This window comes from Sorex fumeus, unplaced genomic scaffold (assembly GCF_029834395.1).
Source record: "Sorex fumeus unplaced genomic scaffold, SorFum_2.1 ptg000072l, whole genome shotgun sequence".
NCBI lineage: Eukaryota > Metazoa > Chordata > Mammalia > Eulipotyphla > Soricidae > Sorex > Sorex fumeus.
In genome coordinates this window covers 18,298,174-18,319,971 of record NW_026606129.1, presented here as the reverse complement: position 1 = coordinate 18,319,971, position 21,798 = coordinate 18,298,174, and the positions used below count along the sequence as shown (strand labels likewise).

Sequence of the window (21,798 nt, the reverse complement as noted above, 5' to 3'; positions counted from 1 at the left end):
AATGGAAGTTGTGGGTAGAGATGTGGTTCTCTGGGCCTCCTGACAGTTTTTTTTTCTGTAGTTGTGACTTCCGGGGAGAGGGAGCCAGGTGCACTTGACTTGCAGTTGTTCTGACCTGTCACGTGTGAAGCCAGTTCTAGAGGGCGATTTATTTTCTCCCTCTCGTGTCTGCACTTCCCCTAAACTACTCCTCTTCTCAGTGTCACGGGTTACACGTTTCACTTTCTGTTCACTTTTTTTGCCTATCTGCCTTAAGAAGGAAATCAGGAACGCAGGTGATGGAGAGATTGTGCTGAAGAGCCAAAGAGCCAAATTTCAGGGAGTTGATGTGGCTGACAAACTAGGGCTTGGGAGAGAATACTGGACCAAGGAGGCGAATCCTCTTCATCACATTGGAATTGCAGGAGACATGCAGTGTAGGTGGAGGATTTCAAATAATGGTTCAGTGGGCTGGAGTGATAGTATGGTGTGTTGGGCGTTTGCCTTGCATGTGGCCAACCTGGGTTTGATCTCCGGCATCCCATATGGTCCCCCGAGCACCGCCAGGAGTAATTCCTGAGTGCAGAACCAGGAATAATCCCTGAGTATTGCTAGATGTGACTCAAAAAGTAAAAAAAAAAAGTTCAAAGACAAGACACATAACAGACATGCATCAATATTTCCGGTGCGTCAGGTCCTAGGGCTAACACACACTTTTTGTGACTGATCTCTTTGTTCTCCTGATAGCCCTGTCATGTAGCTGAGCTCTGCAACCACGGCCCATTTCCCAGATGAGGAAGCTGAGGGTTCCCAGGTCGGAAATTGGCTTTTGGGGCTTGTGATCCAGGCAGGCCTAACTGCCCTCTCGTGCGTTTCTGTGAATGGCTCTCAGAGGCTAGTAAGCGCCACACAGGTTATGGGGTGCTGTTGTTCCTCTGCTTCCCCAGCATTTCCGCTCTTCCCCTGGTTCTTCCTGAGCCCCAGGGTAGGACTCGCATGCAGGATTCTCTTTAGGCAACATCCCTCTGGTTACTGTTATTATTTATTTACGGATTCTGAAATTCGATCCATGAGGAAGAGTTTCTGCTTTGAAAAGAACTCAGGATCCATGGGAAAAGGAGGTTTCTGCCTCCGTCCACCTCAGAGAAGGCTCAGAAGAGAATCATTAGATAAGGCAGAATTCTGCAGAGAAGCCCTCAGAACTAATCACTTTTTCTTTTCGGCCAGTACTGGCGTAACAAAAGAAGGGGTGTCACCTTCTGGATTGGGCATTTTCTTTTCCATTTATTTTTTTTTTCTTTTCCATTTAGATCTGAATGCTCCTTCTCTTGAATGTGCAAGTCTTGTTCTAGAAACATCCATGCCCCGTGGCCGTGACTGCTTGACTGTGTGTGCTGAGTCCTGCAGTCTAGGACTATGGGAAGAGAGGCTGAGGACAGGCGGGACCCTTAGGGAAAAGGGGCAAAAATTCTGGGGAGGCAGGTTGCACAATGGTTAGAGCCAGACCCCAGGGGACTTGCTTTACACGCAGCTGATTCTGGTTCGATCCCTGGCACCACATAAGCCCACCAGGAGTGATCCCTAAGATGTTTTTTCTGCCTCTTTCTGCCAGGTGGGCTTAAATGAGCAACCACAGCAAGACAATTAAACGGAATCTGAATGGACCCTCCTTCACCTCTTCTCATGGATTTTCTTTCCAGGGTCTTGGGGAGCTGGTTGAGGCTGACTACAACCCCCTTCCCAAACTGTCGACCTCCCCCCACCCGGGAGCAGAGCACCCCCACTCCCATAGGCTCCTGAGGCCTGTGGTCTGGAGGCTGTCCCCCATACCCATCCTGCTCTTCTCTCCTCGCTCCTTTTCTGGTTGATTTCCTGGTCCCTCTCCGGTCCTCTGAGTGCAGAGCCAGGAATAAGCCCAGGTGTGGCCCAAAATTAAATTTGAAAAAGTGAGACGCAGAGATTTGGGAGTTAGTCCAGGGGTTACGATGTTTGCCTTGCCTGTGGCTGGCCCCATTCCACCCCCAGATCTGCCTAGATCGAGAGCACTGCCAGGAGTGACCGCTGAGTTGCAGAACAGAGTAAGCCCTGAGCACTGTGGGTGTGGTCCAAACCCGCACCCTATCCCCAAGTAAGCCCTTGACGTTCTACTCTGCCACCTTCGGGCACCCGGCAGTACCTCCATCGCCCCCCAGTACAGGAGAGCTGCAGGAGCGGCTTCTGGTTGAAAGGTTACACAGGAGGCGTGTTTTAAGTTCTCATAAATCCCTTTAATCCCCACCCCTGAACTGCTGTCTTTGCCTCCTCATCCTGCTGCTGACCTTCTCTGCTGGGAATCCCAGCTGGGGGAAAGGGGACAGTGAAGCTCGAAAACTCCCCTGGGGAGGGTTCAGACACTCCCCGGGGCCCAGACACCCCCTTTCTCCGAGGCGCCTTCCAGACTTCTTGACTTCTGGGTGGGAGTTGGGGAGGGACACCCTAGGGAGAATTTGTTGGGAGATTCAACCAGAACCTTCCGCTGCTGCTCCCCTCCCCTCATTCCCCTTCCAACCCCCCGAAACCAAAGGCACAGATGCCGCTGGGCACCCCAGTGTCTCTGCCTGTCACCCATTTTCCCAAGGGTCTGCCATCTCCTCGGAGGCCAGGTCCTCGGGGCTGGTGTGTGTGTCAGAGGCAACAGGCCCTCGGGGAGGATGTCGGAGTTTCGCCACCTGTCACTGGCCAGGCAGAGGCTCTCCGTGGCCTGTATGTGACCCGGTCCTCATCACTGTGTTCAGGAGTCGCCAAAGGTGACAGCTTGTGGCCCCTCAGCCTCCTCTGCGGGTGGCCCACGACTGTCTTCTCCCAGCTCACATATTCTTGGGCCTCACCACTCTTCCGGGCACAGGATGGACGAACAGACAGTTGTCCCCATGGCCACCTCGGCACGACCTCGCACACAGAGCTTTGTGACCCCCAGAGACACGCGTCCCTCCCCTGCCTTCCAACCGCTGCACATCAGCGCCCCAGTGGCCGTCTGGCCTTCCTGAGGCGAGGACATCCTCGGGCCCTGTCCCAGGGTTCACAGCCCCCGGCTGACCCCAGTGACTCTCCTATCTTGTTCTGGGCGAGTCTTGTGGTTTCCTTCCCAGGGAAGTCCAGGCGCTGGTCCCCTGTCCCCCGCTGCCCCCCTCCCCCACCTCCCATAGTCCGTCCCCGCTTCCCCTCCCTGCTCGGCTCAGCGCTCGGCTCTCTCAGGCGCCCTGAGGAGGGTGAAGTGTTTTTCCTCCTCTTTCTGCCAGGTGGGCTTAAATAGGCAATCACAGCAAGACAATTAAATGGAATCTGGAGGGACCCCCCCCCACCTCCTCCTCTCGTGGATTTCCTTTCCAGGGTCCTGGGGAGCTGGTTGAGGCTGACTACAACCCCCTTCCCAGGCAGCTGACTTCCGACTTCCCCCCACCCGGGAGCAGAGCACCCCCACTCCCGTGGGCTCGTGAGGCCTGTGGCCTGGGGTGGGTGCTGGTGTCCCTTCTTGCCTGCCGGCTCCCCAAGACCCATCCCTGCTCTTCTCTCCTCACTCCTCACTCCTTTGCTGGTAGACTTCCTGGTCCAGAGGCAGGTCCTGCTGGTTGATATCAGGGCGGGCATCTGTGCAGGGAACACCTCAGGTTGTCAGGGGAGCCCGCCCACCTGGCCCCTCGGGTGTGAACACCCTCTCCCCACATCCTGTGCGTGCGGCATTTCTGCGCTCAGGGGACCGCTGGCTTTCTTCCTGTGCAGCCAACAGGTGGGGTGGGCAGATCAGGAAGAAGCAACACTCAGCCCTCCACTTCTCTCCTGCCTCCCAGGAGACTATGGCTGGGTCCTTCCCTGGACATCTCTGGGGCTGCTGCTTGGGTCAGAGAAACATGGAGGCCTGTGGGTCAGTGTCACACTAATTTGTCCCCTTAGGGTGTCCTCCGAGAGTGGCCTGCACTGACTCATTCGAAGCTAAGAAATGCAGAGTCTCAGTTGTGCCTCTGGCCACAGGCTGCTGTCCAGGGGGCTCTGAGCAGAGAGAGGACGCACGCTCAGCACCTGGCGTCTCCATCTGGGACCTCTCCTTGAGGAGGGGTCTCCTCCCATTCCCCCACACCTCCAGAAGAATTTTGCCCCAGCTGCTGCTCCTGCCCAGACCTGCCTCCCTCTTCCTGGCCCTTTCCACGAAGGCCATTAACGGCCGCTGTATTGAGCGCCCCCCATACTCCTAGCTCCTGCTCTCGGCCGCCTGATCAAATGAGCTCTTGTTGGATTTAGGACACAGCCTGGGGTTTGGAGCTGGAAAGACACTTGGCTTTGCCACTTAGCAACTTGATTTCAGGGGAGGTGGGGGGTAGCCACTTAAGGCTTGTGGGCATTGAATGAAAGGGCCCCTCTAGTGAGTTCTGGGAATATTCTGTGAGGCACTGGGGGGTGTGGGGAACCCTCAGAATGACAAGTGTGTGCCCTTGGCTGCTGCCAGCCTCCCTGTAGGTCCAGAGGGCCGAGCCACGTGCAGCTGTGCCCACACTTTGCCCTGGCCCAGAGCTGCCCATGGTTGGTGGCAGCCAGGGGGAGCTTCATGACGGCCCAGTGCTTCTCGGTGCCTCCTGCCTGCCAGAGCTCTCCATGAATATGGAATTCATTCTGGGCGTGAATTCCATATTTTCATTTTGGATTTGCTGCTGGTGATACGGGTGGTGCTCAGGGGCCGTGCAGTGCCAGGGACCAAGGGGGCTCCATGCTTGCAGGGCACACACTCTGCCTTGGGGATCATATATCCAGCCTCCAAGCCTTGCATCTTCTCTCCTGTCCTCGGGTGCCCAGGAGAACCCCCAGACCTCAGTGCTCTCCCTGCTCAGCAATCTGGCCAAGCCTGACATCCACTGACGCTTTCCAGCCCAGCTGACGGTGGGAGCCCCAAGCTGTGGGTCAGACTAGGAACCCTTTTGTCCCTCCAGCCTGGGACCCCAGGAGCTGTCCGGCCCGCCTGCTTCCTGACAGGGACGAGGCCAGGGTTCATCTGTACTAAGTCCTCACTACCCATGGGACTCAGTACCAAGCACCAACCTCCCGTCTCCTGCCCTGCAGAGCTGCGTCTCTCCTCTGCTCACTTGTGGTGCTTGTCTGGCCCCTGAAGCTGCTCTGACCAGATGTTTCCCCGGGAAGTTGGGTCTCAGTGGACAAGGCAGAGGCCTCGGTCAGGGGAAAGAGAAAGAGGAGGAGGAGGAGGAGGAGAAGGACGAGAAAGAGACAGAAATAGAAATACAAGGTCCTCAGGCCTGTGCTGCTTGGGTGCGAGGGTCAGTTTTCAGTGCTTCTCAGGACGTTCTCAGGAAGCAACGCCTCCACCCCACCTCTGGGACTTTCTGTCCCACGTCTGGGAAAATCTTCCTGCCAGGGTCACAGCAGAGCCAGCAGGCTGCTGAGAAAACCTCTGCACGCCAGGGGCTGCTCTCTGCGTGCACTGTGTGTTTGCGAACCAGGACGGGGGACCATGGGAGCCCTTCATGGCCGCTCCCGGCTGCTTTCCAAGGGCATAGTGAGAGGCCTGTGTGCAGAGATGGGGGCCGGGGAGTGTGTGCGCTGCACACAGGCTGCTCCCTGTGCCTCCATGGAGGCTCCTGAATCTACCTGTGTCTCCCTCTCCTTCCAGGAACGTGTGTTTATGCCAGTGCTGGCGTCTCCGCCCTGGGGAAGATGCAGGAGAGGAGGGACAGTGATGGCCCTGTCTTCCCCCACCCCGCCCCTGCCTTCTTGCTTCTCCTTCTTCACTTCCTCCTCCTCCTCCTTCTCCTTCTTCTCTTCCTGCTCCTCTTCCTCCTCCTCCTCCTCCTTCTTCTTCCTTTTTTTTCCTTTTTGAGTCACACACAGCAATGCTTAGGGGTTACTCCTGGTTCTGCACTCAGGAATGACTCCTAGTGGTGCTTGGGGGACCATATGGGATGCTGGGGATCGAACCCGGGTCAGCCACATGCACGGCAAACGCCCTACCCGCTGTACTATCGCTCCAGCCTTGGACCTTCTTCTTTCTCTATTTCATATTCTATTGGGGCAAAGTTGTGTTTGGCTGGGCCTATGAGTGAGGAATCCTGACCTAGTATCCTCCTCGTGTCTTTCTCAATTCCCTTACACACACACACACACACACACACACACACACAGAGTCTTCAGGCTGGGATTCTTCCCCTCCATAACCCGCCTGCGTCTGGTTTGATTGTGATGGGTTTTGGCACCGGAGATGTGTCTCGTCCTCCTTCTTGGGGTCACCAGAGGACAGCTCTCCTATCCAGGTATCCGCTCGAGTGAGGGTGTGCCTGAAGGCCCCAGGTCTCCAGATGTCCTGTCTCAGGAATGACTCTCAGTGACCAAGAATGAGAACCCTGACTTCCTGGTCTCTTGGTGTGCCCACCTGTGGTCACTCTGGCATCTCTGTTTTCCATGACTTGAGCCCTAATGTCATAGTGGTAAGCCGCTGAAGAATTCACACTCCACTGACTTTCCTGGCTTCCCTCTTCTCATCCCTCCTCCCTTCCTTCTGCCCAAGAAAACAGCATGTACCCAGAATTTCCAGGACCTGCTTTTGAAGAAATCCGGAGGAGGTTGAGGACCAATACAGCACTGCTTATCCTCTTACCTTTAGTAGCTCTGGCTTTTGTAAGAACCCTGAGAACACCAGGACCTGAAAACACCCCATCATTCTAGCTCACTCCTGACACCCGCCCCATTTCCCGCCAACCCAACTCCAATGCCTGACTTGACTCCACTCCATTACATACCTTTCTCCGCATAACTCCAGTCCTGAAGTTTGTATTTCTTTTTTTTTTAATTTTTTAATTTTTATTAGTGAGACACCATGAGGTACAGCTGTAGACTTACAAATTTTTGTGCTTGGGTTTCAATTATACAATGATCCAATACCCATCCCTCCACCAGTGCCCATTTTCCACCACCACGGATCCCAGTATCCCTCCTACCCCCCCTCCACCCCATCTGCCCCTGCCTCTGTGGCAGAGCATTCCCCCATTCCCTTTTGTTCTCTCTCTCCTTTGGGGTTGTTGTGGTTTGCAAAAGAGGCATTGAGTGGAAGGCATGAAACAGTTGCACTGGTTTGCCAGTTCTATGGGCCCAGGCTTGATTTCTCAGATGCAAATATTTCTTGGCTAGAGCTGGCTTCTGGGTCAGGCCAGGGCCCGGAGAAAAGCCATTTGACAGAATGGACCAGAGTAGGTGATGTCTGCTGCAGAAGAATTGGAGAAGATGGGAACATTTCTCTCTCTTTGGTTCTTTCCAGTGGATTCCTGGAAGTGGCTTCTCCTGATAGCTGAACTTCCGCTGGTAACTGTCTCAGGGCCTGGCACTGCTGCCCATGGCCCTTGGACAGCTTGCTCAGACGCTGCTGGGGAAGGACTTCCTTTGTCCCTGAATACAATACTCCTGTGAGATAATTTTAGCTGGGACATGGATGGACATATTTGGTGTTGATGTGCCTCATCGTTCCCTCCTGTTTATGGCCCAGTGGTCATTGTTTCTCTTACAAGTCACGAGGCTAAGTTTCCCTTTTTGCTGCATTTATTTAAATAAAGGAAAGTCGGTCTGTTTAGAAAAGTCATAATTCAGCTGATATTTGGTTCCTGCCAGGAATTGTGAAATCCTGAAAAATGGGACGCAGCCCCCCTGGAGTGTGGGTCCAGGCCAGGTGTCAGGCATTGTTTATGACCTTTCAAATATTTCTTTGAAAGAAGGGTGGAGATTGTCTTCTTATCCAAATAGATCTTTTTTGGAAACTGAAGCGTATTCCTGACTGGTCTGTGTAAGCAAAGCCGCTGAAGCCGGGTGAACTCTTGATTGCTTGACTCAATGAGGAACACAAAAATAGACCTTCGGACTTAGATTGAAATTCCAGGTATTCGCTCCCGGAGGCGGCTGCAGCTTGCTCATGGCTGGCAGCACGTACGACCGACCGGCGCGGGGGAGCCGGTGGGGGGCAGTGAGTATTGATTGTTGAAGCACCGAGCTATAAATGCAACCCTGGAGAAGCCCAGTGCCTGCCTGGCTGCTGGAGTAGCTGACCACTCCAGGCAGAAACCCTCGTTTACGGGAACACATTTATATCAATGATGTATTTTTTGATACACTTGAGTAAGTAGTGTGGGTTCAGCCCCAGGAAACATCACCGCAGTTTATAAATAGGGATGGGGTGTACAAGTACCCCAGGATGATCATGGTGTTTCAGGGGGGTTTCAGTGGGGCTCTCAAAGAGGCCTAGGGGGTCCCCAGTGGTTCTCAGCTTGTTAGGTCGTTCCTTCAATGCAAGGACCCACAAATGTGCTTCTGCTCATGCCCTGTGGTGGGTGCTGGGGACACCACCGAGCTGTGTGGGGGACCTCCAGGGTTGCACTTAGCAATGCTCAGTCCACCAGGTAGTGTTGGGAATAAACCCAGCTCAGACACATGCCAGGTAAGTGCCCTAACCACTGCCCTACCCCATCCCAGACCCCATCCACCTGCACATTGACTTTATTTCAATTTTATCAGTATTTACTTTTTTTTTTTTTTTTGAGAAAACAACTCGGGCCCAGTAGGCCTGCTCTTGTTTCCAAATGACATTTTGATACGGATTCTTAGAAATGAGTGCCAGGTCCTTCTCGCAAATAATTATGAGTGGGTGAACTAATCCCAGGTCACAGCTCTTGCTCAGAAGCCAGATCCAAAAGGGAAGTCCCCGGACACCCCCTGCTTCAAGCTCAACCCTTGAGGGCCACTGTAGGATAATACTCTTTTGTCCTTCCTCAGGTAGCTTAGGTTTATCGGGTCACACCCATCTAAGGTCACTGAACTTGTATTGTAAGCAATGCCCTTTCTGTATGGACACAGGAAGACAGTTAATATTATGCTTTGTAACTTGGGAGTTGATTGACTCCAAATAATATTTACTCCTGGGCATCTGATTTCTTGACTCAGTTGCCCTTAGTTCCTAGCACCCCAAAAGCAGGGTCCCGACGAGGGGCTGAATGGACCCAGGGCAAGCAGTGAGCTACCCTGGCATCGAAATGGGCCAGGCCAAAGAGCCACGATACTCAACTATAAATTGAGGGCATGATCATGGACAAATGCTGTCATGATCCAAAAGTAAGTAACGACGAGACTAGGACCCTGCTGGAGCTAGGAAGATTAACCTGGCCTGAGGACTGCGGAATGTAGTGAGATGTTCTCAGGAAGAACCAAACTAAGTTTATATCTCTTACTGTGCTCATACAGAATGACACTGCTAGAAATATTAGAAGTAGATTTATTACAACTATTTAAATAGATTACTAACTGAAGGAAGAACACACCCTTGTTGGGATCCCACCCTTGAGCAGATCTCCTAGTAATCTGGAGTAATCTCTTTAGATGAGACCCAGCAAGGGCGGCGTAACTCATCATTTCCCCTCTTCTCCCCCACCCTGTTGATAAACCCCAACAGAGATGGAGATCTTTGCCCTGTTCAACAAACCGAAGAGCCAGCAGAAGGCCCGCCAGTACTACCCCGTCACCATCCCCCTGCGGGTCTCCAGGAATGGCCAGACGGTGAGCAGCCTGGATGCCAACTGGCTGGAGCACATGAGCGACCACTTCCGGAAAGGTGGCGTGCTGGTGAACTCGGTCTTCTACCTGGGATCAGTCAACGGTAAGTGAGGCGCAGCCCCTGGTGGTCCCTGCTCCTCCCTCTTGTCACCTCAGCCCATCTTTCGAGCCTGCCCCCTTCAGCACAAATGCTTCACAGCTCTAGGAGAGACTGTGTTTGCTGTCGAAGCGAGACCTCTCGAGGAACTTTCCAGAAGACCCACGACCTAGGGCTCATGCCAAGCCTAATAGTCCAGCCAGGTAGCTTCTGAAACCGCAGAGGAAGAGAGGGAGGGAGAGAGGATTTTTCTGTTTCCTGGGATGGTGGCCTCAATCTGTGTTGCTTTTAAAGGCTTTTAGAGAGATGGTTCCCTGGGTTAGTTAATTACCCCCTGGGACCGTGCCTCTCGGAAAGTGCAAATTGTTTATAGACACTATTACAGTTTGAAGTCGCAGTAGCAGCACCTTGGAATTAACAGCAGAGAAGTGAATTGAACAGCCTGGTTTCTGCAGGCTCCACAGGGATGCACACTGTTTCTGGGTCTTGTGGCTCCCCAGGACTCCCTCCCCAATTATGGGTTATCTCCCGGGGCTCGCACCGAGGCATCGCGCCGGCGGTTGGAAGGCAGAATGTCCCCGCACCCCCATCCCCACCCCTGAGTGGGCAGGAGTGCCAAGTGAAGAAAGCGCTCAGGGTTCACACCCAGGTGCTCAGAGTCAGTCTGGGAAGCAGAGAGGGCAGCGGGCCAGCCTGCCAGCGCGTGTGGTTCCTAAGGGCTGGTAGCTGTGGGATTCCTAAGTAAGTGCAACACCAAACTTGCTGATCCCAGCAAGACCTGGCAGGGGGCATCGCCAGCCTCGTGGCTTGGGAGTTGAGCAATTTCTCTCCACAAAGGAGCGGAGTCAGGAACAGCATTTGTTTGTGTTCTGTTTTATTTGCAGCCAACTTTTAAGATTGAGACAGTGGTCTGACTGCACTCATTTTTGTGGAATATAAAGTAACATCATGGGGGACTAACACCCAAGGATAGTAGAAATAAGGACCAGGAGGATCGTTCCACAGCTTGAAAGCCGTGCCTTACATGCTGGGAGAAAAGGCAGCTCAGATAGAGAAGGGACCACCAAGCAAAGGATGCTTGGAGGGCTCACTCGGGATGGGAGATGCGTGCTGAAAGTAGACTATAGACGGAACATAATGGCCACTTATTACCTATATTGCAAACCATAACACCCCAAAGAAGAGAGAGAGTAAAAGGAAATGTGCCTGCCACAGAGGTGGGGTGGGGGGGATGGGATGGGGGTGGTGGGAGGGATACTGGGAACATTGGTGGTGGAGAATGGGCACTAGTGGAGGGATGGGTACTCGATCATTGTGTGATTGAAATGAAATCATGAAAGTGTGTAAGTCTGTAATTGAATCTCAGGGTGTTTCATTTAAAAATTTTAAAAATGAAAGAAAAAAAAGACAGTGGTTTTAGAGTCACACACACACACCTCCTTCTCCTTCACGTTCCCTTCCCCCCTGCCCCCCAGGCCTTGGACACTGATACAGCACCAGGTTTAGTTCTGGGTGCAAGTCCTCCTGGTGATCTGAGTGTAATGAAGGGTGGCGTGATCAGTGGGCAGCGGCTGGCACTGTACAGGAGTTGGGACGGATCACTAACAAGACAGTTGGCACCTGCAGTGGTGCTGTCCAGCAGAAGTTTCTGCCTTTGGTAGGACATTCTCTGTCTCTGCTATCCATTATGGGAGCCACCAGCCTGGTGCTGAATCCTTGGAAAGTGACCAGGGTGACTGACGAGCCAAACTTGACGATGCTTGGAATTTTCACTGATCTAAAGAGCCCGGGGTAGCTGATGGAATGATGGGATGACGCAGTTTTTCAATTTCCTGACTAATTCCCTGACTATTTGTGAAGATCATTGGCTTCTCACTGCCAGTGGCCTCCCTGCAGGACCTGCAAAGCCCCTTGAAGTCAGAGATGGTCCTGGTTTGGTTTGAGATGTACCCTGAAACCCCAGGGGCTGTGCATGCTTGGGCCGATGTAGATAGCACCAGCAGCAGCTGTGGGGTGTGGCGGAGCCACATGGTTATTTTGCTCTCTTCCCAGTGCTCATGGAGGCTCTGTCAGGCTAGTGCAATTTTCCATCTCTCCCTGGGGAAAGGGTACAGAGTTGTATCGTCTTTATTTTTTTCCCCACCTGTTGAGAGCTTCCCTAATTTGGGGGAGTGGGTGAACTGTTTGGGGGCCCTTGGGGGCTATTTCTGGTGGTCCTGTGCTCCGGGCTCACTCCTGGTGTGCTTAGGAGATCCTGCACTGAAGCTCAAACTGGGTTCACATGCAAGGCAGGTGCCGTCATCTGGAACAATCTCTCTGGCCCTCGATACACTTTTTTTTTTCCATCTCCTAAACGGTGCTCAGGGAACCCAGGCGGCATACTTGCAGTTCTTGGCCAACTAGGAGAAGGATTCCATTTGAGGGCCTGAGATTACTGGGACCAATTCAGGAGACCATCTGGTGCCAGGGTCAAACTGGGTGCAAAGGCACTTGCCTCGCGTGCAGCCAACCCGAATTCACTCTCCAGCACCATATGTGACTCCTCAAGCACTCAGGGAATGATTCGAGAGCACAGATCCAGGAGTTGGCTCTGAATACCACAGGGGGTGACCCTCTCAAGACAAAGTAGGTGCACGGCACACATCGTACCCTCTGGACTCTCTCTTTGGCCCCAGTAGCAACATTTATTATTATTATTATTATTTGCTTTTTGGGTCACACCCAGCAATGCTCAAGGGTTACTCCTGGCTCTGCACTCAGGAATCACTCCTGACAGTGCTCAGGGGACTATATGGAATGTCGGGGATTGAACCTGGGTCAGCCACGTGCAAGGCAAATGCCCTACCCACTCACTGTGCTATCCGCTCCGGCCCTGCAACTTTTTTTTTTTTTTTTTTTTTGCTTTTTGGGTCACACCCGGAGATGCTCAAGGGTTACTCCTGGCTTTGCACTCAGGAATTACTCCTGGCGGTGCTCAGGGGACCACATGGGGTGCCGGGAATTGAACCTGGGTCGGCCACATGCAAGGCAAATGCCCTACCCACTGTGCTATCACTCCAGCCCCATGCAACATTTCTTTTTAAGGTTTTGGGCCATACTCGCCTGTGCTCAGGGCTTACTCCTGGCCCCGCTTTCAGGGATCACTATTAGCAATGCTCAGGGGACCATATGTAGTGCCAGGGACCAAACCCAGATGGGCCACATGCAAGGCAAGTGCCCTGCGTGCTGTACTATCTCTCTGGCTTCCTTAGCAACATCGTAATGATGTACAGAGAGGCTGGGGGAGCAGCTATGCCAGCAGTTGCTGGTCATTTGCCCCCACCCCTACCAGGAAAAGGTGAAGCCTCAAAAGGAAGCACTTTGGGGGGCTGGAGTGATAGTCAGCAGGTAGGGCATTAGCCTTGCACACTGCCAACCTGGGTTCAAATCCGGGCATCCCATATAGTCCCCCAAGCACCTCCAGGAGTAATTTCTGAGTACACGAGCCAGTAGTAACTCCTGTGCAAAAGCCAGGTGTGACCCAAAAAGGAAAAAAAAAAAGGAAGCACGTTTTTATACCCCAGCACATCAGGCTGAGCCCCAGAAGAGCACCCCATGTCCTTCTTCGACTCTGGCTCTGGTGGCCATGAAAACCAAGGCTGATCTTCTTGTCCCCTGACCCATTCTCCCACCCAGACTCACCGCTCATGGTGGTCGTTACTTCAGAATTGCCTGCAGTCTTGGCAATGCTGCTCGAGGCACCCTTGGCCTCATGGTGTGACATTGGCCTTCCTATCTGGAACAGAGCAGGACAAATGTCCTGCATGGCCAGCGCTGCGGGCAGGGACATCTCCGTGTACGGAGGCCCCATCCAGAGTCCAGCATGGCTCTGGGATACTCCAATCAAAATGAATTCAAATATTGCAGGATGCGAACAGGTTTCACTCTGAGGTTTCTGATAGGGGACAGTGTGGTGGGGGGGCGGGGGGGCGCTTCACTGAGTGAGGGTATCTATGCCCCAGGAAAAGCCTGTCCTGTGGCCGGGGACACTATAGACTTACATACATTTCCAGAATTAAGAAAACTTGCTAATATTCTGATTGGAGGAACCTGTTTCTGATAGTCAGTGACCTTACGATAACCCACAGCAAGTCTTTGAAGTCTTGTGCTATCTGGAAGAGCCACAGCTTCCACTTTGACGTGATTTTTGTGTCACAGTCTTTCTGCAGCTTGGAAGGTTGTCCCACAGACTCGGTGACGCGGTAGCTTAAATTGCCCGGTTAAGACTCCAGCTTCTGGGGCGGGAGTAATAGACAGTACAGCGGCCAGGATACTTGCCCTGCATCTGGGCAACCAGGTTTGATACTCAGCACCCCGAACACCATCAGGAGTAGTTCCTGAGTGCAAAGCCAGGAGTAACCCCGGAGCACCACCAGATGTGACCCCCAAATCCTCCCCCAAAAAACTCCAGCTTCAATTTTCGAGACTTTACTCCCACCCCCACCTCCACCCCGAGGACACGGAGCTCATACTCACATTTGAGTGGCTGCTCTGGATTCAGGGGCCCCCATGAGCTCCCGGGTGACTCATAACCTTGGTGACAAAGGGACAGCCAGGGAAGCAGGCACTGTTGGTAGCACTGCATGACGCCTGTGGACACGGAGGCAGAAGTCCTGGCCATTGACCGAGGGTACTGTTGCAGTCCTGCATAGAGTGTGGACAGGGGACACAGAGGGCAGGTGTGGGCAGGGGGAGGAGGAGCGGGGCTGGGGTCGGACAAAGATGAGGTCCTCAGGAGGGGCACTCTGGGGTCCCATGGGGGAATGGCAAGGTCCTGAGTCAGGAAGCTGGTCACTCTGCAGGACGGATGGGCCCATGGACACACTCCGGCCGGTGAGAGAATGTCCCGATCTGTACTTCTAGAGGGCGGGAGAGGCCAGAAGGGGACCCTCTGCTCTGCAGCACAGCACTGGGACTCAGGGGAGACCAGGGAGCAGGGCTACCAAGTTGCTACCTTGCCCTCCAAGCCGTGCTCTCCCCCACCTCCTCACCTTTGTCCCCACCTCCTCTCCCCTTCCCTCTGCCCACCTCCCTTGCCTTCCCTGTCCTCTCCTCCATCCCCTTCCCCACTAACCGCTCCCCTTCCTTCCTCCCCACTTCCTCCTCGCCCCTCTGCCTTGCTCCACTACCCTCCCCACCACCCGTCCGTCCTCTTGTCCCTTTTCGCGATCACGACCATCCTGTTATTCGTCGACTGCCTCGAGCAGGCCCCAGTAACGTCTCCTTCATCCTAGCCCTGAGACTATAGAAAGTGCTATATTCAAGGCTCTTTAGGAGAATGAGACCCATCATTGTTACTGGTATTTGGCATATTGGGTACACCACGGGGAGTTTGCCAGACTCTGCCGTGTGGGCAGGTCACATTCGGTAACCTGCCAGGTTGTCCAAAGTAAAGAATGTCCCCTTTTATCTGCCATATTCCGTGTCCTCATGCCATCAGCAGGGACCTAGGCACCAAGTGTCGGTCCCCGGGTCCCGCCACAGCAGCACCGCGGGCCCACATGTGCTCACGTCTCTTGCCCGGAGAGATTTCGCTGCCCCTGAACAGCCCCTTCCCGCTCAGGGGCCAGTCTGCAGCGCTCCTCCCTGGTGGCACGTGTCTCCTTTCTCTCATTTCTCCTGTCTCTGCTCCCCCTCCCCCACCAAAAACAGTGGCATTGAGTTCTGAGGCCTCCATAGAACACGCACGTGTGACCAGAGAACATTGAGCCCATGCAATGGTCACCCCGGGGACATGGGCGGCCTCCACGTCCCTCCATTCTTATTCATCCTGTATGTGTTCGAGGGGAGGGTGTGCCACATCCAGTGGTGCTGGGGATTGAAGCTGGGCTGGCCACTTGCTGGGCAAGTCTCTGAAGCCTGGCCCTCTCCTGCCCTCTCCAGACCACTCCTGCTCATTCCTGCCCCCTCCTCCCCTCCCTGCCCTTCTTCTACCCTCTCCTGACCACCCTGCCCCTCCCCTGCCCTCCCTGCCTCTCTCCTGCCCTCCCTGCCCCTCCCTTGCCCTCCCTGCCCCTCTCCTGCCCTCCCTGCCTCTCTCCTGCCCTCCCTGCCCCTCCCCTGCCCTCCCTGCCTCTCTCCTGCCCTCCCTGCCCCTCCCCTGCCCTCCCTGCCCCTCTCCTGCCCTCCCTGCCTCTCTCCTACCCTCCCTGCCCCTCCCCTGCCCTCCCTGCCTCTCTCCTGCCCTCCCTGCCCCTCTCCTACCCTCTCCTGCCCCTCTAATGCCCTCCCTGCCCCTCCCCTGACCTCTCTGCCTCTCTCCTGCCCTCCCTGCCCCTGCCCTCCCCTCCCTGCCCCTCTCCTGCCCTGCCTGCCCCTCTCCTGCCCTCCCTGCCCCTCTCCTGCCCTCCTTGCCCCTCCCCTGCCCTCCCTGCCCCTCTCCTGCCCTCCCTGCCCCTCCCCTCCCCTCCCTGCCCTCCCCTTCCCTTCCTGCCTTCCACTGCCCTCCCTGCCCCTCTCCTACCCTCTTCTGCCCTCCCTGTCCCTCCCCTGCCTTCCCTGCCCCTCTCCTACCCTCTTCTGCCCTCCCTGCCCCTCCCCTGCCCTCCCTGCCCCCTCTCCGGCCCTCCCTACCCCTCTCCTGCCCTCCCCAGCCCACTCCGGCCCTCTCCTCTGAAAAGAATCTGGTCTTGGCCCAACCCAAATGGCTCTTAGCCTTTATCCCACCCATAATGGCCCAGAGCACAGGCTCCAGTGCCTTGTGTGTGCCAGGAGCACCTGTGAAGATGTCCCAATGTCACACAGCGTAGGGAGGCGCTGTATTTAAACAGACAGACCTGCAGGCACCGGGGCCGCTCCAGGACCCGTGTACAGGAGGGGCCAAGAAAGGTTTCAGGATGATGCCCAGGAGTGCTGGTGACGATAAGAAGCTGATGTTGGGGTCTTGCATCAGCAGCAACTCCCTACAGCTAGGGGACAGGGGTGGGGTAAACAGGGGGAAGAAGAGGGTGCTGGTGGTTCTCACCGAACACAGTGTCTCCAGAACTGTTGGGCCTCGTGCCACCAAGCCTGGCTTCCGCTTCAGAGCAGCCAGGATGCTCAGTGAGGTTGGCTTTGAACTGAGTTTTGGCTGGGGATCCTGCAGTCCTGCTGCCCAGCATTATGCGATGCTCCCACATTCATAGTGGCGACCCCCCGCTTCAGAAGACAGGCTCAGAGGGCTGGCCCATTTGCACCAAGCATGCAGGAAGGAAGCCACGCTCGGAGCACTGCCTGGAGAGCTCCCACGGAGAGAAAAGGAGAAGCTTGCTTGTTCCCATGTTGGCATCAGTGGGTTCACTGCAGCGTGATGGCGAGCAGGGCTGCACCTTCTTCCGGGATGGAACCAACACTGACTTCCCGGCAGTCAGAAACTATACTTTAGTAGGACCATATTCGTCCTTGTGGCTGTGCCAATGGTAGGTGCCGATCCTGGACCCACGATGGTGCTGAGGGCACCGTGCAGAATGGGAAGAAAGAAGAGTAGTGAGATTCACAATAGCCAAAATCTGGAAAAAACCCAAGTGCCTGAGAACAGATGACTGGTTAAAGAAACTTTGGTACATCTACACAATGGAGTACTATGCAGCTGTTAGAAAAGATGAAGTCATAAAATTTACATACAAGTGGTACTACATGGAAAGTACCATGCTAAGTGAAATGGGTCAGAAAGAGAGGGCAGACATAGAAAGATTGCATTCATCTGGGGAATATGAAGTAACAAAATGGGAGACTAACACCCAAGAATAGCTGAGATAGGTACCAGGACGTTCACTCCATGGCTTGGAGGCCAGCCGCACATGCTACGGGAAAAGGCAGCTCAGAGAGGGGAGTACCAAGTAAAGGGTGTTGGGAGGATCCTCCCAGGATGGAAAATGCATGCTGAAAGTAGACTATAGACCGAACATGATTGCCACTCAATGCCTTATTTGCAAACCACAGCACCCAAAAGGAGAGAGAGAACAAAAGGGAATTCCCTGCCACAGGGGTGGGGTGGGATGGGGGGTGGGGGTAGGAGGGATGCTGGGAGCATTGGAGGTGGGGAATGGGCACTGGTGGAGGGATGGGTACTCGATCATTGTATAACTGAAACCCAAGCACAAAAATTTGTAAGTCTACAACTGTACCTCATGGTGTTTCACTAAAAAAAATTGAAAAAAAAAAAGAAGAAGAGTAGTGAGGCCAGCAACCCCAGTACGGACAGCTTAGTCCCATCTAATATTTAAAATTGGGGAAAAAAGAAAAAGAAAAAGAGGAAGGGCCAGAGCCATAGTACAGCAGTGCTTTTCTTATGTGGCTGACCCAGCTTTAATCCCCAGCACCCCATACGGTCACCTAAACTCACAAGAAGTGCTCCCTGAGAGAGCCAAGAGTAAGCCCGGAGCCCTGCTGAGTGTCGCCCCCAAACAGAACAACAGCGATAATCAAGAAAAATGGGACCAGAGGAATTGCATAAGGGATAAGATGCTTGCCTTGCATGTGCCTACCCCAGTTCAGTCCCTGCTACTGCACCACTGGGTATGATCCCTGAGCACAGAGGCAGGAGTGAGCCCTGAGCACAGAGGCAGGAGTGAGCCCTGAGAACAGAGCCAGGAGTGAGCCCTGAACACAGAGCCAGGAGTAATCCCTAAGCATAGAGCCAGGAGTGAGTCCTGAGCACAGAGGCAGGAGTGAGCCCTGAGCACAGAGCCAGAATTGAGACCTGAGCACAGAGTCAGGAGTGAACCTTGAGCAGAGAGTCAGGAGTGAGTCCTGAGCACAGAAGCCAGGAGTGAGAGACCTGAACACAGAAACAGGAGTCATCCCTGAACACAGGCTGGTGTGGCCCACCCCTCCTCCCCCAAATAAAAGTGCATGTACCACCTTGTTTTAGTCCCACAGAGTTAAGTCCCCCGCCCTGAGCCCAGTCCCTTGGGCTCATTGAGGCTGCATGTGGATGTCCAGCCCCTGGGGACAGTGTGGAGCTCCACAGTCTAAGTGTCCTGGAAACCCTCAGGGGAAGAGCACTTGTCTCGCAGAATTTCCCTCTCGGGATCATCGGGTAAATCTCCTTTCCCCACATCCTTCCTGTAAATCATAAGCTTGGGACGGTACGTGGCCTTTTACCCAAAGGCCAGCATCAAATATTTATATACTTACCAGGGCAAATGGCTTTTGGTGCACAGTAGGGAAGCATCTTTCCTTTCATAAAAAATGCAGCGATAATGGAGTGTTTCCCAGCCATGGAGGGCAATGTAACCTTTCTCCATCCGGCGCCTTCGCCCCATGATGGAACTATTTATACCCAGCCCAGTGCACATCACCTCCAGGCTGCTCTGTGGAGGGAAATGAGATGGGGAGTGAGTGGACGCGGCCGTCAAAACAAGGGGCCGAGGAAAAACCCAGCTGTCTGCTTTCTGTGCTTCATTGGCTCTTCCACTGTTACAGATGACCAGGTTCTGACAGCTGTTCTAAACTTGCTTCCTTGGATAAGTAGGTAAATCAGCACTTGAGATTCAGAAGAGCAGAACCACAGGCTGAGAGGCAGACGCTGGGAGGAGGGTGGTGCACGGGACCTTCCTCGACAACCCCCGACGTGGCCGGGTCTTCGTCCGCTGCCCACAGGAACCCTCTGGGCAATTGTCCAGATGGGCCACTGCACCTTCTGTCCTTCTGGTGCTCAGCAGTGCAGGACAGCCCTGTTGCTTGAGGCCTTTCTCATTTGTGTAGAATCGGGTGCCCTCAGACTTAAAGCACGGGGTGGGTTTATTTAAAGAGCCTTGCTGTTTTCCATGGGGAAACTTGCTGTGTTAGATTTGACCTATTTTGAGAAGCCTGGAGGAATGTGGGCTGAGCTGATAACATGCTGAAGGACTCAGTGAGTATCTTCGGGTCCCTCTCTTGATTCTGAGGGACTCCCGGGGGCACCCCTACTGGGGTCTGGCCTCCTGATGGACCTGCAGTGTCTACCGACAGGTACCATACAAGTGAGCTGACTGGATCACCCCCTCCAAGTGTTTGCAGTGGGATTTAGCCGAGGAGCAGTTCCGTTTCTCCTCAGTCACCTCTGTCGGGGGAGGCAGGGGTGGCAGGGGTGGCAGGGTGATAGACACACACTTGGGGAAACTTTTCTCAGAGCCCATGAGAGGGGCAAGTTCCGCCCTTCCACGGGTGCCAGTTTGATGCCAGCCTCTCAGACAGGAAGTCGGGAAGAAACTGGAGCGGGATATTGATTAAACCCCAGGGGTTGGGTTTGAAATTGGGCATTTCTAGTCAGATTGGATGACACTTAGGCGTAAGGGTCCCGTGTTTCAGAAATTACCCTCACAGCATAAAACAGTGATAATTTACTGTCACGGAAAATCCAAATTATCCTGAGTTCTGCCACTCATCACCGCAGGGAGCATGTCGCATATTTCCTTAACGTTTGCCATGCTCCTTAAAGAAACTTCCACACACTGTGTAGCCAAGGTGAGTCACGGTGTCGCCATACCCAGCTTTTCTGTAGCTGAATATGAGGGTTTGGGAGCCGACTGATATTTGTAAGTAATCTGACAAAGAGGCTGGCAGAGAAGCACTGCGCTGGGGGTTCCTGTCTCAGGGGAGACCATGAGAGGCAGGATATCTGGGTCAAAGAGAATGAACTTGGTTTGGGCTCTCGAGACCGCATAGGATTGCCCCCGGCATGGAAGAAGTGCAGTTAGGATTTTCTTAGCCCTGTTCTCATTTCATCCTTACCGGAGGCGACCGTTTCTTGTTCAACATTTGCCTGTGAAATTAAAACGGTTATTATTTGAATTTTCCCCCACATATTTAGTGGTCGTCGAGAGGAAGAGGATGCATGCGTTAATTATTCTTGACGGTTCTTTTCTAATGGTGTTCTAATATTGGGGCGCCTTCGGGGTCACATCTGGTGGTGCCGGGGAGTCCCCTCACCTCTGTGCTCTGGGCTCGCTCCCAGGGGTGCTTAGGGTGCCCCTGAAGTGCAAGGGATCAAACCTAGGCCTCCAGCATGCACTCAGCCCTTTGAACTCTTTCTATTTTAGTGTTTTTAACCCTTGCTTTATTGATTTTTTTATGCTGTCAGTCGTTTTGTTTTTTTGCATGCTGATGGCCGTGGATCTGGTGTGGGAGGGCTGTCAGCAGACAGAGACTAAAGATGATCTCTCAATTTCCGTGTTCATCCTTGTTCCTGTCTCTTGCACAGTACTGGCAGTTCCGTGGACCCCTTGTGTGGTTTGGGGGACTTTGTGACTTTCTGAATCTGTCTCCTTCCTTTGCTAGGAGGATGGGGCAGAGGGGGGAGGAAAATACATGATGGAAATTATCCTGCTAAAATCAAAGTGGTTTATCACTAAATATACATCCTACATGGGTCACTCTAGTCAGGCTGTTGTAGCAAAAAAAAAAAAAAAAAACCCAGACTAAAGGGCTTGGGCAAGACCTTTATTTTCGCATTGTTCAGGCACTGAAATGCTAGATCAAGGCGCTGGAAAGTTTGTTTTCGGGCAGAACTCTTGCTAACTAGCGGGCACTCGCTGTATCCCCTGATATCTCTTCCTCCTCCATTTTGGGGAGTCTCCCAAGAGATACTCAGAAGGTGGGGTGGGGTAACTGGTGAGTCTCATGCAGCCAGATCAGCGGTTCAGTTAAAGGACCTGAGAGGCTGGAAGGATAGTACAACAGATCAGATGCTTGCCTTGTGCACAGCTGACGTGGGTCTCATCCCTGGAACCCCATCTGGTCCCTAGCCCCGACGGGAGTGACCCCAACTCCAGAGCCAGGAATAAGCCCCAAGCACGGCTAGATGTGATATCCCCCAACCCAGAGAAAAGACAGAAAAAGGAACGGGCCTAGAGGGTGGGATGCGGCTCAAGCAGGTCCTTGCAGCCTCTGGGGCTGCAGGGGACAGTGCTTGGGGAACAATGTGATGGAACCGGAGTTGGACGCCTCAGCCCTCACCACTGTAGTGTCTCCCACTTCTTCCCTTCAGAAGAACTTTAGTCCCGTGGAATCAGGCCTACTCGTACGACCCTATTTTACCAGTCACCTACCTCCTTTTTTTTTTTTTTTGGCTTTTTGTGTCACACCCGGCGATGCACAGGGGTTACTCCTGGCTCTGCACTCAGGAATTATCCTTCGTGGTGCTAGGGGACCAT

General features: G+C 53.7%; 1 protein-coding gene across 2 annotated transcripts in view; it reads left to right on the top strand.

Moving 5' to 3' along the window:
• Positions 1-21,798, top strand: part of RFTN1 (raftlin, lipid raft linker 1) — a 228,637-nt gene that overhangs the window by 168,678 nt on the left and 38,161 nt on the right. For both annotated transcript variants that reach the window (XM_056129331.1, XM_056129332.1), the window contains exon 6: positions 9,446-9,649. In XM_056129331.1, coding sequence (XP_055985306.1) covers positions 9,446-9,649 — 204 coding nt within the window. The remainder of the gene's footprint in view (positions 1-9,445; positions 9,650-21,798) is intronic.